Genomic DNA, 17,200 nt, shown 5'->3' on the forward strand with positions numbered 1-17,200 from the left:
AATAAAGTTAAAACAAACAAATAAAACATATATGTTACTTATGCTAAAGAGAAATAAAAAAGCCTTAAAAACATCCAAGACTTCCAAGAGATAATTTTAATATTAGTCTTGTGTTATTGTCTGTCTTTCTAGTATCCTTCATCTCTAAACTATGATCTACAGCTGTCCCTCATACCTGTTAACTGTATTATTGTAAATATGGTTTATCTTATACAATAAATTACAGTGTCACTCGTGAATTCAACATTGTCTTATGTGAACTGCAATAAATAAAGGTAAACTAATTTAATTTATTCTTGCCTCAAATAATAAATGTTGAGCTATTCCTTAGATTTTTAGTTTTCAGTTTGCGCTCATTCATTTCTTATAAAACATTTCAAATGATATATTTATGGATTTGATGTAAAATCCTACTTTTGCTCTTATGGCACTACTATAAGAGAAATGTTTCACAGTGGCAAATGACTGAACAAGTGACAAACCAGTGGGAAAACCTTTTTATCCTCTTCAGTAAAATGAGTAGACACTTTACAAACTTAAAATAAATTTACTCTGCAGAGTGGCAATGAACACCTAATTCCAACTTCTTGCATTACATATTTTGCACCACAATAACATCTGTTGTTCTCCGAGCTTCTTTTTCTCATTTCATTTATAGTCATTCAAATCCTGTGTATAATTCCCTGTAAGAATAGAAAAACTAAATAATTGATCTGTACTTTCCCAAATTTAATCTATGTCAGTCTGTTTGTGTGAAATGTTTCTGCAGTGAACCACACAGGAGGAATGGCGCACTGAATGGCAACACAGTGAGACCCTCATATACTAAATCATGAGGGACGCATGATTTAGAATCCCCCCCCACCCCCCCAAAAAAACCAAACTGTAGTTTATATAGTCTATATATAACAAAGTATCAAGCAGCTTCTTCCTACATGTTTTTCCATGTTTGTCTACAAGATCTTTGTGTGTTTGATAAATGGCCGCTGTTTGAGTGAGTGGGTGTCTGTGTGTGGTTCCAAGTGCACAGCGAGAATTATAGTCATGTGGGTGCATTCCCATGTCTGAGGAGGAACTCTGACACAGGCATGCTGTGTTCATAATCTCTTTCCATCATCTTTCCCTCTCTTCTCTCTGAGCTACAGAATGCAGGAGGGAGGCAGGTGTGGAAAGGTGGGAGGATGAGAGTGAGCGAGGGAGAGAATGAGGGAGAGAGGGCTACGAACACCCATCAACCCATCCCTGTCAAATACAGGCCTTAAATATGACATGTCATCTTCCTTTTCACCCACACGAACAAACAAAAAAAACTTTCTGTACACTCTGCAGACACAGTTTTTATATGTAAAGGTCAAAGCAACTCTTAGTTGATGGCTTCTAATTAGCACAGACACATCCTGCACAAGTCACCTTGGGATGTTGATTTGCATGAGAAATTCTTTCCACAGTATAGTTTGCACGTATAATAAGAAACTACTGACAAACATAAGCCGCAGGAGGGTCATGGAGGTTCAAAACAGGCTGGCATTCTGTCACATGCATCATCTCCACACTATTTATTCAGGGTCTACATGTATTTCAGAGTTATTGTAACTCAGTGCACGTTTTGAATTTAACACAGAGACTACTTCTCAGTGCCAGTAAAATTAATTCATAAAGCATTTATTTTTGTCTTCTGTAACACTAAAATATCTGTGAACCTGTGGTGATTGTCCGGTCTATTAGCTCAGTGAGTTTTGGGGCTGTCTTGGGCTTTAGGCTCAGCGTTTAGTTATCATTTGGGAAATCAGGGTTGCAGACTGGGTTTAAAACAAAGCACCTGTGGTAACAAATTGGTTGGAAACAGTACTTTAATCTTGAAGCTCTTATCATTGATTTCTAATGACTAATGTGATTGATTGCTGGTACTGCTGATCCCACTGAAATTCAACACCCCAGTCTAAAGCTGACCTGTACTGTATTTAATTTCTAAAAAAAACTAGTCAACCTAGTCTACATAAGATGGCTTCTGTGTTAAGGGAGACAGAGAGTCTGTGTCATACTATTGTCTTCAGTAAGCACAGATAGATGCTCCCAGCCCACAGTCCATTGTGCAGTACCCACCAGCTTTGGGCTGGCTGACTCAATCGGTCAGCAGTCACTCATTGTAATCAGTCTCTATTGCTTTTACGGTGCCTTACTCATTCTTGTACTTGTAAATGCATGTGTAGTGCTGCACAGCTGCTCTGAAACTAACAGCTGAGATGTACATTTAGTAATGTGGCTTATTTCCTCACTGTCGAGTTATTTTTGGGGTTTATGGATAATGCTTTTATGATTGTGCTCTTGTGACTATGAATGTTTTTTGTTCTCTGGTCTCTCTTGAAAAAGAGATTGGGATCCCAATGGGAATACAGTATCTGATTAAATAAGCATAAATCTAGGTGAGTAACAGCAAATTAACACATTGAAAATATGGACATCTGAAAATATAGATTAAGTCTACAGTTTCCCAGAACAGACTAACAGTTTCCTGGTCTCAGTCTCACCACCTTATTTAAAATGAATGAAGCAGAAATTCATTGACTTTGGACTGAATTTGACTTCTTCTCTAGCCTGCCCCCTTTTGTTACTCTTGCCAGACCCTGGTGAGGATTGAATTAAGCTAGTTTCTTACCAACTGTCCCGCCTGTTTATGTGTTTGTTTTCCACCTGTTGCTGAGTTGTACATTTAGTTACAAGGCATACGTGTAAGATATGCTGTGGATGTCCTCATTTGCTTGCAAAGCAGAATCACAAATATCTGGTGTTGCCATCTCACTGCTTTCATGTCTGGGCTGATTTAACTGACAGGAATGACAAATGAGGGATTACATAGTCATGTAATGAAATCCAATTTTATTTAGCAACTAAAATTTGCCAGCATAAATTTAGCCAAAGGACAAAAGAAGAGTTTATAAAATAAGACTGACCCAGTAAACTAAAGTGACTTATCAGGATGTCTAATTAAGGCTTAATGCTTATATAGTACCTGTGCACTTCAAAGAGAGTGAAAGCAAGAAATCAAAGAGACTAATGTGGCACTTATGTGACAGGAACAGAAGGAAAATGTTTGCCCTTGAAAGCACTTAAGCCTGAAATGGGGGAAATAAAATGTGACAGTAATGCCGTGTTATGGGCAGAGAATGGGGAGGTGAAAATAGATGTCGGCATTGGTAATGTCTCCAGGGGCTAAACTGTGGTGCATGTGTACGCTTGGCCTGTTTGGTGTGGCCAGATGGCAGAAAAGTCAACAGATAAAGTCAAACATGCTTACAAAGGGTGAGAATGTGTGGACGGAGGCTGGTGTTGAGATGACAGCACCCTGCTGCTAGAAAATGATTGTCACACTGCTCAGGATAAACAGGAGACATGCTGCTTTACTTTGCTTTTAAAATGTCTGATGTGAGTTTAGTTAAGTCTCGATGAGTCCCTCTGGTTGTGCAGGCAAAAGCAAATCTCAATTAGAGAGGCTGGTTTATACACTGATAAGTGCAGCATGTCACTGCACACTGTGTTAGAGACACATCACAACAAGGAACTCTAAGTATTTTCTCTAGTTAGTTTCAATAATTTTTCTGATGTCTTTGTCAAACATTTAACAGAAGAAAGGATCTGCTACAAGTGTTGAGCTCATCTTATAACAGTCTGTATTCTCATTTCCCAAGTTTCTCCAAATAACTGGGTCATTTAAATTTTTCATATGTGAATAGACAACTCAATCTTTCACATTGTGCTTATTTATAAAGTAAATCTCTTTTCATTATTTTACAAAACAAAGTGTTGAAACAGTAAAAGGATAATGGCAAACCAATTCAAACTAGCTGGCTCAATGGCACATTTTACAATAATGCTTTTCTTTTTCAGGCTGAGTAAGTGTCCAGTTTAATTATGGAGCCTGTTCAGTGTTTGTTAAAAACCTGATCTCAAGGTGACACGTATAGGACTTTGTCCACTGTACTGTATAATACAATCCAGTGTATTCATAAGGTCGACTCTTTCTACTCTTTAAAGATCAGTTTTATTGGCACTAAAGTAATGGATGGTGGTGAACTGTACTGCATTATGTTCAGAGGTGTTTATCATTCTGCACCCATAAGATATGTAAATGCGAAAAATACATATTAGACAATGTAAACCAAAAAACATTTTGTGCATTATAAAGATAAATGTAATAGCTGTTGGATTGGATTGCATTAGATAGTGCATCTAAGTGGCCACTTATAACATAGCTCTCTCCATACCTTATTTTACCTGGTGGCATATCTGTCTCCAAAGCAGGCAATAACCTCACATTAATTACCTAACTTTGCATATCCTTACAATGGTGAACTCATTACCTCTAATGAAAAACATGCCACTTTTACATTAATATCAGGTTTAATCTGGAGGGGTTTTACAAAAGCTCCCCAAATCATGAGATGAGGCTTTAACACTGCTTCCCCCCTTTATGTGATTTGATGTGCTCATACAATCACTGGGTCACATGGTCAAAGCAGCTAAGATTTCATCTGTCTGATTTTTAGCAGATGATTAGGAAAACCACAGTCACAGAAACACACATACACATAAATGAACAAAATCAGAGACCCCACCATCCTTCACACCTTCATCTACATAAATCACATAAATGCTGGAGAAAAAACAAAACAAAACCAAAAAAAACTGTCCATACAACAGAATCGGAACTAATGGGCTTGACTGCCGCCTGGTGTCACTGGATTGTACTGCATCACACTGAGCGAGACAAGTGCAAGACGGATGATCCGACTGATACATAAGAGCGGACAAGCCTGAGAAATAGAGCCTTGAAGATCGCACTGAGAGAAGCAGCAGAGGTAAAGTGGAAGAAGATAAACAGACAGATAAAAGAGTTAATGAGACATTAGTATATCACAGAATGCTGCAGGGCAAAGCCGAGGGTGCCACTGGGAAATAAAAGTGTGAGAGGCAGCAGAGAGAGGAGAAAACAACAGGGGAGAGGAGGTGAAACTGAGTAAATGAGGATATATGAGACAGCGAAAGAGGGTGAAGTGGAGAGAAAGGTAAAATACAAAGATACAATAAGGGAAAAGAAGAGGATCAAAGCAGGCATTCATCTTTTGGGCATCCACATACCCTCCCCCCTTCTCTTCTTCCAGCTCTTTTGTTGGTCTGATTACTGGGTGTATTTTATCACCGTGCCTTGTTTATCTTAAATTCATGAGTCTTTTTCTTCTGAGATCTGTGGGAATAAAAACAACAAATCTTTCCTACACCATTTTCAAACCCACGCGCTCTGTGTCTTCCCCTTCTTGCTGCATTTCCTTCCATGTCTCTCAATCATCGTGGCTGTCAAAATGCCCTGTTTCTCCTGTCTCACATGCACACTCACCCTCAGATATCTACAGTATCTGCCTCACTCCCTGACTCGCTTCACACATTTTCCTTCCTCTCACTTCTCTCTCTTTATGCCAAACAGTTACATGCAGAGCTTTCTTGTGCCAGTGGACTACATATCCATGAATAGTGCATTTAAAACGTTCACTGCTACACACGAAAGAACAATCACATAATTCTACAAAATCCCTCAAGCTTACATGCCCCCGCATCTTACAAACAGGGAAGAAAAAAAAGCAGATGCAGGCACACAAACATGTTCTCTGAATAAAACCCTACAGTGCAATTAAAGACTTTTTTCTAAAGCTTTTTATTTGCACATATAAACAAGTATTAGCATGTATTATTTTTAAAATAAATGGTTGTCTGATACACATCCTTCTTTTTCAAAAACAAAGAATACTGCATTTTTTATGTTTTGCAGCAGTGGCACAGTCAGTTTCATAAATGGCTGATTTTAATATTAGACTCCTCTTTGACATGCCTAGTTGTAAGAATCAGACTCCACTTCTAATTCCTCTAATTGCACATTGCTCATGAAGAACCAAGAACAAGGGACAAGATTACAACATGCTCTCCAGCATCTCATACTCCAGCAAGAATGTTATAGTTCCTTTTTTGATTAGGTAAATTTGCCACCCTAAAGTGCTGGTTGCTACTGTACATTCAATATTTGAAAAATTACATGAATCTACATACAGCACATTATGACATACAGGGTTTCTTATCCACCCCTCCCTTGCTGAATTGATAACAGGTGGGAAGCAGCCAGCTAACAAGTGTTTGAAACATCCACCCAGAGAAATCCCAGTGCAGCAGACAGGCAGGCGCTATTCATGGAGAGATAATGAGGAGAAAACTAGGGAGAGAATAATGTGACAATGAGCCGTTACTGTGTCTTTGTGGTAGTGTGTGTGCATGTGTGCATGTGTATGCGTGTGTGTGTGTGTGCATGTGTGTGTGCATGTGTGTGTGTGTGCATGTGTGTGTGTGTGCATGTGTGTGCATATGTGTGCATGTGTGTGTGCATGTGTGTGCATTTTTAAGAGGGAGGTGACACATAGCAAAGAATAAAAAATAAGCATGAAAAATAATACCAGAAAAATTAATCAATAAGATTTTCCAGTGGGCGTTAGTGTGTTCAGCATCATGATAAAAATGTAGTTAGATAGTTTTTCTCATAAGGGCTGGTGGTGGTGTAAGTTAAGGACAATCATTACTTGTTTTTGACTTTTAGGACTGCTGTTTGAGAAGTTCGCTTCTGCATTAAAACTCAGTTTACAGAAGAATTGTCCTTTGTAAAGCGGAACTGAAGTTGGCGTGAAAACAAGAAAAATAGTTAGCATATTTGGTGCTTAAAACTGTGAGTACAGTTTGGTTGGGAGGTCTTGGTCTTGGCACAAATAAAGCCATTCAGAACGAAACATCTTTAAAAAAGAGTAAACACATACAGCAAATGTGTTGCCTGGAGGTAGAATATGTACTGAGGCAGTGTCAAAGCTGGCAGGGAATGTGGATGAAGTACACACATGCAGAGAGGAAGATGCTTTGTTGTTGGGACTGTTTCCTTTCTTTCTTTACTTATTTCTTTCTTGGATGCTTTTCATTATTGGAGCTACCTGTGCTGTGCTACTTTCCCACCAAAAACCAAATGAGTGAAAGATGGCAAAGGCCGTCCATGCTCACAAACAGCAATACATCCTGTAAACAAGCGGGAAAACTGTTCCCCTTAAGTTAATGAACCACCTAAAACCTACAATCAGCAACGAGCAGGACAGATGTTTGTTCCGCAATGATTCGGAGCAACCTGTTGTCCTACAAATGACATAAATACCACAAATTGTTAGTAAGGAAAAGAAATTGCCCTGTGGGAAAATGTTCAGTAGGCTTTGTTTGACTCAATATCATGCAAGTCATACGGAGCTGGTTGGAAAGGACATTAGACATACAGTACAAGGGTGATGCACCAACAGGTGTGATTAATGTGCGATTAAGTTTAGCCAATATTACCTAAAAGTTACTTCAAATTAATATATTTGTATATTGCCAAAACTAGTGTCTTCCCAATGACTGCTAGCACAGCCTGGACAGTAAAAAGACAAAGGCAGCCATAGATTATTATTGAATATCTTCCTTGTGAAAACCCACATTACACCTTGACTTTGGACAGTCCGGCTGGAATTTTGCTGTGTTTTCTTAGTAATGGCTGATGCAGCCTCGAGCTGCCAGCTTCAAGCTGAGATGAAGAGTGGACTTCAGAGGTCTATTAAAATTCTCTTTCTCACTCCACATCAAACGTTCAAAGCTTATTCTACAGACAAAACCAACACTGACTCAAGTGACATCACTTGACAGTTTATCCGATTTCACATGGCTACCTCTGGAGTCACAAAAGGCTTTATACAACTCTTGTTTTTTTTTTTAAATATGCAGTAGCACTTCACAAGAGTAAACAGACTTTGATGAGTAAAATCGGTGGTTTCCCTGTAACCAAGTGCCTAACCATAAACCTATAAAGTTTAAAACTGTTTTAGCTGCTGCAAGCATATTTTGTATTGCAACAATGGATACTGTGTGGAAAAGTTTTGCACATTCAGGATGTTAAGTACGACTGGGTACATTTTAGGAATTACAAGACATGTTTAACAATGCCGGCTCAGTATGTTGATGTAGTTTGGATTGGAATGCAAATTAGACAAAAACCTATATGCATAAAAAAAATTTATGAAAAAAAAGGTAAATGGCAAAGAGTAAAGTTTTACTGACTGGGCAAATATTATTGAGCGATCCAATTTGATCCGGTGCTCAACAGTCTGTTTACTTTACAGAGGTTGCTGTGCCACAAGAGGATGCAGCCAACAAGACATGAGGAAGGAGCAGCAAGGAGGAAGCTACGCTGAGCTGGCAGCTGAGGCTGAACAGCAAATCTGGAGAGCCTGGATACACACCGCAGCGGCTGCGTGCCATGAATTAGTAGCTACAGTGCATCCGCTAGCAGTTAACAGTAATCATTATCACGTCTCACTTTTGTTACAGCTAAACCACACTACTATTCAAGTTGTAAGCTCAGTGAGAACTACTCAGAGAGTCCACTTGTAGTTACTGTGAGTACTGTAACCCAGCTCCAGTTTACATTTTCACAGTAGGCCCTTCTAGTCTAGATCACACATACTCACAACCCTCCTCCAAGCCAACAGTGTCTATCGTGAGTCAGAAATCAGTTGTATCAAAATGACTTTTTTAAGAGGGTCCTTTGAAGCAGTGTCTCTCAGGTCTCTAGTGTGGCTTTGTAGCATGATGGCAGAGGAGTGACACAGGGACAAAGGATAGCAAGTAGGTCTTATCTGCTTTCCATTATGTTGCTTCATCCCATGATGCTACGTGCAATTGTGTGAAATCGTTTGTTTTTGAAGGAAGCTGGTAATTTTCATAGTCTAATAGTAGAAGAAGAAAGAGATGACTGCAAGACACAAAGGGAAGAAACATGAAAAGTGTGAAAAAAGAAAAGAGAGATATAGTCATCAAAGCTACAGATGGAGCGGGGATGAACTGACAGTGGGACTGACTGCAAAAGGGGAAAAGGGCCATTGTCATAAAGAGAGAGAAAAACAGCAGCCGACCGTAAGAGACAGGGAGCTAGATTATGAGGAAAGGAAGGGGGAAAGAAAGAGAGAGGAAATCTGCAGCAAGATCACAAGAGAGGAAGAGGAATAAGACTGGGCATTTGAATTGAAAAGAACTGAGTAATGAGATGCTAATATAACAACAAAAAAGTGAGGGCCCTCCGGGAGGAGCTAGGCTACAGCAAGATGCTTCTGTATGAATAAGACAGAGGGGGGAATTTTAAAAATGCCCTTTATGAAACTACTGCGGTGTACAGACAATCTTTCAGGTGCACACATAGTGACTGAACAATATAAGCCACATCTACACACCTCTGTGTCTAAGCAAATCTGTACAAAAGTCACACACCCCTGCCGAGAAGGTGACAAAATGGGAAGATGCACAATCCCCTGGTCCTAAAGTGTTCGTGTCACCTTTCGGTCTGTGATGTGAGCATTAGGACACAGTCTAGAGAAGTAAATGGAGGAAAGATAAAACAGAAACATAAGCAGAAATAAAGAAAAAGAAGAAATGAGGTGTTTGAAGGTCTTTACAGCTGCAGACCTTTAAGGTGAAGATTTACAAGTAAAGGCAAATAATGAAAAGATCCATGGTGCAAACAGAAGTAAGTGACAGAGATGAGTGATGTAGAAGTTATGAATGAAAAGCATGAATTGGACATACTCATGAGACTGTCAAAGAGAATACTGGAGGAGACGAGGAGAGCCACGAAAAGATATAAGCTTTGAGAGAGTATAGACGCACTGTGAAATAATTAGAAAGCTAAAAATCTTTATAATGAATCCTCAAAGGGGAGCAGAATGAACACATACCATATCACAATGAAAGAAGTTAAAGACTGAGCATAAACCTGTAGGGATTGTGAAATCTTTATGGTATAGAGACATGTGGCAGTAACAGAGATGGTTTGAAGACTATTGTTATGTGGAAATGTGTGGCATTCGTGTGTTGGTTGTGGCACAAAGAGCAGATGAAAAAGCTGAAGATCTCAGGAGAGAATGTTTTGAATGAGTCGAAAGAAAGAAAAGAAGTGAGATGGAGGAAATGCCTGCAGGAGTCTCAGAGGTTGGATGCTACTGTATATGCACCCAAAAAAACAAAACAAAAAAACGGTTTACGCGAAAGCATTTTGTTTTAATACAAACCCTGAATAAGACAAAGTTTTAATAAGATCTGTGTTTACTTAAGCGGGACAGAAAACCGTGCACATCTATACACTGCTCTTGTTTGGCTTTAGGCTGTTTGCCTGCTATTCCAAAACTTGAACTACTGACTCATCCAGCTAACTTTCTCTGCCACAACTTGATTCAACAATGTTCACCAAACCTGAATTTTTATGTTTTAATCTACTAAAAACACAGTATCACATTTTAGGCTGAACTCTAAGACTTAATTTTAATGCTTAAAAAAACCCAGCCAATTCAGCTTATTCAGCTATCGGTGCAGTTCAGAGGAGCTGCAGGCTGCAAGCATGTTAGCGGTGGCACAGGCTAATTGGGCTTCCGTTCCTAATTAGGCCAATTAATTAGGAAATGCAGCTGAAGCCATGAGCACTTCAACAGATCATTTAGGGATTACAGGGAGAGGAGAAGAGTCATGGGAAGAGTAGTAGAGGAGAAAGCAAAGGAATTGAGGAGCTTATGAACAAAAAGGTCACATGATAGAGAGAATATTTCAGGGAAACGTCCCTTCACCCTTCTGCTGAATGTTATCGCTTTGTGACTCATGAGCTGAGGGTAATTACCCAAATGTGACAATTTAATCAAATCGATCATTTCTTTTGGGAGTCACTGAATTGAAAACAGAGCCTGCTAATTCAAGCAATTTCCCAGCTGACACTTATTGTTGTTAATCTGCCATGAGAAACGGGAAATGATAGAAGAACCAGCGGAGAGATGGAAGTAAAGAGGAAAAGAATATGTGAGACAGAATGCTGGGAAATGTGCTTTCGTGGTCTCCTAGGTTTTCTGTGTGTGATGCAAGCGTTCCGAAGGTTTCTAGAATCTCCAACACCTGCGGACTACACAGTGTGCTTTTGATTTCACCCCCATTTATGTATTACAATTTACATACTGTAGAACGTGTCCAAAACTCACCTCCACCAAGAGGAAGCAGGGCACGATGTAGGTGCTGGTTTTCTGCTGGGATCTGTCTCCAGGAAGGTTCCTCACCTCCCTCCTTTGTGCTGTCAGTCGGCCGTCAATCATCTGCGAGGGAAAAGGTCATTGTTAGGCTTTAGTCTACCAAATGTATTTGTTACAAATTGTTTGGGTGTGTTTTCTTGTGGAGCTACTGCACAATAAGGAGAGTAACTACTTGAAGTTGTCACCATCTAAGAAGGTGACACTTCAAAAGCAATAGTGAAGTAAGGTTATGGACTATTTTATTACTTTATAATTGTTTTAATCCCAATTAATAAAAAATACTGCTTGCAGAGTGATAGTGAGTCTTTTTGTGTATATAGTCACAGTGAGTAGTGAGTCTTTAAGTGTCTTTAAGTGTAATAACTAAAAAAATAAATGAAAATGAGGCAATGTAGATATTATTACTCTCATCCTAAGTCAACCGGTAAGTCTCAGTGTGGATAATAATTGGTTTGACTTTTTTAGGAAAAAGACCTCAGTGGCAGCCTGATTTAGTCAGTTCATTAGTTTTAACTTTGTGACTAAAATGAGTCACTAAACAGTCTTCTGGGTTTGAGGCGATACAAGAGTGTAAATAGTAGTCTATTTATATTCAGTGCCTGGCTTACAGAGTAAATCTTAGTGAGGGGTTTAGTCACAGCAAAGAAGGAAATAAATGAACTATTCCTTTCCCTACCTGAAAGTTGAGTATCTACGGTTTACGTTTGGATTATTTTGAATGTCTCAGAACCTCTGTAACCTCTGCTCAAACAGAAATATGATTTTTGACATGTGGCTTGCTTGGTGTTTGATTGTTTTTATGTATTTTATTGGTGTTATTCCAAACTCACAGGTGATGAAGTACAACACAGCTGTCTGTATGAGTAGTAGTGAACTGTACGCAGTGACAACATTCAAAAGTGCATTTAATTTGATACCAAGAGTGGAATTCCTTTCCTGTCTCAGATAAACAATTAACTTTACAAATAAGCGGTTGTGCCATTAAATACATCTTCTCCAGTGAGACTGTCCTTCAGTCTAATTCGACTATGTAGGTCATTTGTACAAGCAGAGAAAAAAAATTGAATGACTGAACAAACCACTGTCACCTAGTATCGAGATACTGAAATAACTCCCTGGGGGAGGATGTTGGGGTGGATGCTTGGATCAACAAAGCCGAGGACTGTCCTACAGAAGGACTCTCAGTGTGAAAGGTCTCTCCCGAAATGTGACCAACCATGATTTCAAAAAGGCCTATCCATGTTTGTTAGGAGCCTAACTTACCCTAATGTCTTTGTGCTGAACCTTAAGCAAACCCATATGGTTCCACTGTGGGAGATGGAATTAGCAATATTGGTGCCTGTCACCAAAAAAGGGTGGATTTTCAACCGATGCCTACCTCCTTAAAGTACACACTTTAAACAAATGCCAGGTAGGGACAAATGAGGGCAGGGACAATCGAGCGATGTGGGTGTTAAAGTTGGAAGCAAAATGACTTTATAACCTAATGCTGAAATGACTTTATAACTTAATCTTCCATCTGATAATAATCTTCAAGTGTTCAACACTGCTGATAACCCTCAGGTTTTAAGTTGTCAGTGTTTTCATGTAATTATTTCAAAGCACAATGAGAGAATCTTTTTATCATGTATCATTGAATAAAACTCCTATTTTAATGCTCATTATACACATAGACACACAAACTCACTCACCTATATGCAGAGATACCTCAAAAGATACACTGCCTGATATAGTACTACCACAATGCACGTACATGCACATACACACACCAGGACCGGTAGGCAATCAAAGGAATTGGGGTGGGAAATGAGTTTCAAAGGAGGAGAAGTAGAATGGAAACAGAGGAGAGTTGATCAAAAACAAAACCCTGACAGAAAGAGCTAAGAGAGAGACAAAGTCATGATGCAGACGTTTGGAGTCTCTTTAGAAGTAAAGAGGTTGGGTTGCAAACCAGCAGATTCAGCAATGGGAAATAACAGCAATGGGGGGATAACAGGTAGAAGATAAAAAAAACAAAAAAAAAACAGCTCCAGTCCCCAAAGTGAGAATATAAGGAAATAGAAGAAGGGGTGTTGAGAAGAGCAGGACAGCCACTTTATAAGATGCTTAGGGGTTTCTGCACACAGCTCTTTTATGTCAGGGGGGGGCTCAAAAGGCATCCAGATACAGATCCTCTTTCAATCAAAAAGCAAATGCATATTTTCTAAGAACTGCAGAGGTTGGTATGATGATTTTTATCGGCCATAAAGCAAAAATCCTCAGCAATATTCAATATAAATGCATTCAATCAAATACCAATTGGTTTTCCTCTCAGATATCAAGCTTACTTCTTCATCTCCTTGACAACAATTATCTTGCTGACTTGGAATCTCTGCTGCCTTGTCAGCCCTTCCTACAATCGATGGTCGTTACGGGTGAGAGGAAAGAAAGCCACTTTAAAAGGCTGGAGTAGATCCATGCTTTTTAAATACATGTCAACAGTATCATAAAATGCTGAACCTGAAAGCAGAAACAATGACAAGAACCAAAAGCTTATAATAACACTATGTAATCAGAAACACAACTTAAAAAGCTGAAAAACATTACTATTAAATATCATTTGAATATATTTTAAAGAGCACTACATCATATCAATTAATAACTAAATCATTAAAGATGTAATACTCCCAGAAATAGGAATTCTGTTAGATCATCATTCATCTGTAAATGTGACAGAAAATTCTAGCTCATACATTATATGGAAGATCCTCTGAACAACAAGCTAAGGTTCAAACATCTTTTGTCAGCCAAATTGTGTCACACTGCTACAGAGTATTAGTCCCTTAATTTAAACATGTGGGATATGAAGACAGACCTGTCAGAATCACCACAGGTGCTGAGAGTGTCAACACTTTTGAGCTTCAATTATCTGGCAATGAATTCCTTCTTGACAGTCGCTGTTTCACGTCAGAGATTTATCATCATGGATCTCTATTTATAGCTTCACATGCAAACTGTTCATGGGCACAAATGGTCAAAATGTCCATCAAAGTTCTTCAGAAACCATATGTGTGTTTGGATGTCACATGTATATGCACAGTGCAGTCTTAAGCTGAGCGATGTGTTCACACATGGAGCAGACTGCATGCATACAGTTCTAGTGAGTTAATTATTTGTGCCGTGGTTCATTTGCCTGTTTCCATCCCTGTTTCTCCGCTAGCACCTTGCGACTTCATGGGAAACACTATCCCATTATTCTAATATAAATATAAACTCCTACAAATAAGCGAGCATCAGCACCAGCTTTATATGCTGTGAATCTGTATTCAGCCATAGTGAGTAAGGAGAGAACAGGTTGTTCAAGTTGTGGCAGAAGCTCAAAGAATTGTATACATAAATAAGTACACAGGAGTTTGTGTGCTGAATTTGCAGTATTTGGGTCTTTTTATGCACTCATCTTCCAAAGCAGTAAGAAGCAATCAGACATAAGGCTGGTGTGACTGATTGCCTCTTGTGTTGCTGTCCATGTCTTTTGCTATGATGTGCATCGTTAAGCCTTGTACTGACAAACAAAACACTCACTATACAACGTACAAGCACACACCCACCCACAGACACACACACTGATGCTTTTACATACTTTCAAACACCTGTATGCATAAGATTATGCACACACACGCACACTAACACAATACACACAGACAAGTGACCATTTCTTATGTGTCAACTTGACAACGAGTGGTGCCACACACAACTGATGCTTGTGTGTGTGTGTGTGTGTGTGTGTGTGTGTGTGTGTGTGTGTGTGCGTGCGCGTGTGTGTGTAACAGAGAGATGGAGAAAGAGATAAAGGGTGAGAGTAAGAGAGACAGAGGGAGACAGAGAGAACATCCGGCACAGAATTCCTGCTGTGATGCACCTCGGGTTCAACAATGTGGGTCATGCAGAGGCACAATCGCACACACATGCTCTCTCTCCCTCTCACAGAGGCACACATATTAATGGGAAAGACCATTTTTAAAACAAAGAAAGAAAGAAAATCAAAGCACTAACAGACTGACAAACCTCTCACCTTATATTTCTGTATGCTGCAAGCACTGCTGCTGCACAGTTATTGCTCCCTTCTCCGAGTCCCAGTCTGTAGGAGTATTTGCTCCTGCAGTGGACTCCAGTTCTGTGGTTTTCGTTGTGGTCTCAGCTCTGCTTGTTTCTCTTTCCCCTTTCTTGTCTCTTTTGAAGCAAACCACCCCTCACTTCCGCCGCTCCGTCACTGAGAAGCCCTCGGCACTGAGTGTGAATGGAGAGAGATAGAGAGGTTGCCCACTGCCAGGCACCCAGCCTCCAGCTAGCCTAGTGTATATCTATCTGCACTTTGCCGTTACGTTACGCTAAATATGATGATCTTCAACAGCACTTCAAGGCTAATTAGTCAAATGAAGAGATCCACAGGCTTGGTGGGGGAGGCTGCTCATCACAGTTGCTGCTGGATACCAAGGAAGAGAAAGAGGAGAAGTGAGAGAGAGAGAGAGAGAGAGAGAGAGAAGAGAGAGAGAGAGAAAGAGAGAGAGTGTGTGTGTGTGTATGTGTGTGTGTGTGCATGTGAAAGAGAGAGTGTGTAAGACACAAGGAGAGGCAATGAGGAGGAGGAAAAATCAGAGTGGGAAGAGGGAATAAGAGAATGAAACAGCGGGAGTGGAGACTGAGAGCAGGAAAGAGCCAGCGTGGGTATGAGAGAAAGAGAGAGAGAGAAGGGACTGTATGTGTGTCTTAGGCTGAGGCAACATAGTGGCTAATATGGTAGACACTGTGCACTTTAGTACCACAGGAAACCACTTTGACACAGGCATATACCGTAGACCATACAGAGAGTATGAGTGGATAGGTGTGTGTTTCTGCGGTACTGTGTGCAGGTGCATGTGTGTGTGAAATCTGGGAAAAATCGAAGTCAAAGCAGGAGAGAAAAAGCTCTGAGCATTAAATAGGTATAGTGTCAGTGTTCTGTCTATCTGTGAGATGATGATGAAGTGAGCTTAGGTGAGCAGGAACCATGACTTCAGAGGGTTGTTAACGATGAGTTAATGATGCATCGTCAAGTGGAAAAGTAGGGAGCACTTCGTCCTATGTGGGTCAGAGGACCTTAGGTACAAGCTCACCAGCAGCTTTTGAACATTGTCTGTGTGTGTGTGTGTGTGTGTGTGTGTGTGTGTGTGTAATGGCATGGGTTTGCTTTTAACAAGTTCTCTGTTTCACTCAGGGGTAAAATAAAGGCAGATTGTTTCTCTGTGCATGTGTATACATGTATTGATGTGTACTTTTAGATATACAGACCTCACAAACTGAGAAAATTCAAACTTCCAACTTTTACTTAATATGGAATGCTACTCAGGTGCTTCTGATACATAAAGAGGGGAACCCTGATGAAACCATCAACCAAGCTGTCCTGTCTCTCACAAATCAATTTACAACTACTGTATGTGCCTTCCTGAAGGGTGACAATCTTCTCCAGCCGTAGCAGTAGGATTTAGACCTAATCATAAAATGATTCTGCTGCAACTTCTGTTCTGAATAACATTATCAACTCAAGTGATTAAAAGAAACACTGTGGAGCACTCTGTAGATCTGTCCAAGGCATTTTTGCTGGTTTTGATGTTTCTCCTTACAAAATCTACAAATCATATCTCTGAGTTCAAACTTTTTTCTGACTGTTCCCAAATCAAGTTTCCATATGAATGACAAAGGTGTTCCTCCAGGATCAGTTTTAGACCCACTGCGTGTTACTTTGTCTGTGAACAATGTTTATTGTCTAAACCAGCACCATTTTACAACAGACAAGCAAAATATTAAGCACTGGCAGGTGAACTGAATAACATAATGTCAATCATGCTCCTGTGAAGGGGTGGGATCTACTGAGCAGCAAGTAAATTGTGTATTCTTGAAATTGATGTATTAGAAGCAGGACAAATGGGCAAGCATAAGGACTGGAGCAACTTCCACAAAGTCCAGATTATGATGAATAGACAACTGGGTCACTGCATCTTCAAACTGTTGGGTCTTGT

The 17,200-nt window shown here is 39.8% G+C and overlaps 1 protein-coding gene across 3 annotated transcripts in view; it reads right to left on the reverse strand.

Moving 5' to 3' along the window:
• The window catches only part of plppr2b (phospholipid phosphatase related 2b), a 41,245-nt gene extending 25,450 nt beyond the window's left edge, over positions 1–15,795 (reverse strand). The window contains exons 1-2 of one of the 3 annotated variants that reach the window (XM_067498527.1): positions 15,217–15,795; positions 11,118–11,228 (exon numbers count right to left, since the gene is read on the reverse strand). In XM_067498527.1, the coding sequence (XP_067354628.1) occupies positions 11,118–11,228 (111 nt within the window). In that variant the 5' untranslated portion in view covers positions 15,217–15,795. Of the gene's footprint in view, positions 1–11,117; positions 11,229–15,216 lie in introns of those variants that run through there. The other 2 variants (XM_067498529.1, XM_067498531.1) reach the window with 2 other exon arrangements.
• Positions 15,796–17,200: the final 1,405 nt, after the last annotated feature.

This window comes from Channa argus, chromosome 3 (genome assembly GCF_033026475.1).
Source record: "Channa argus isolate prfri chromosome 3, Channa argus male v1.0, whole genome shotgun sequence".
NCBI lineage: Eukaryota > Metazoa > Chordata > Actinopteri > Anabantiformes > Channidae > Channa > Channa argus.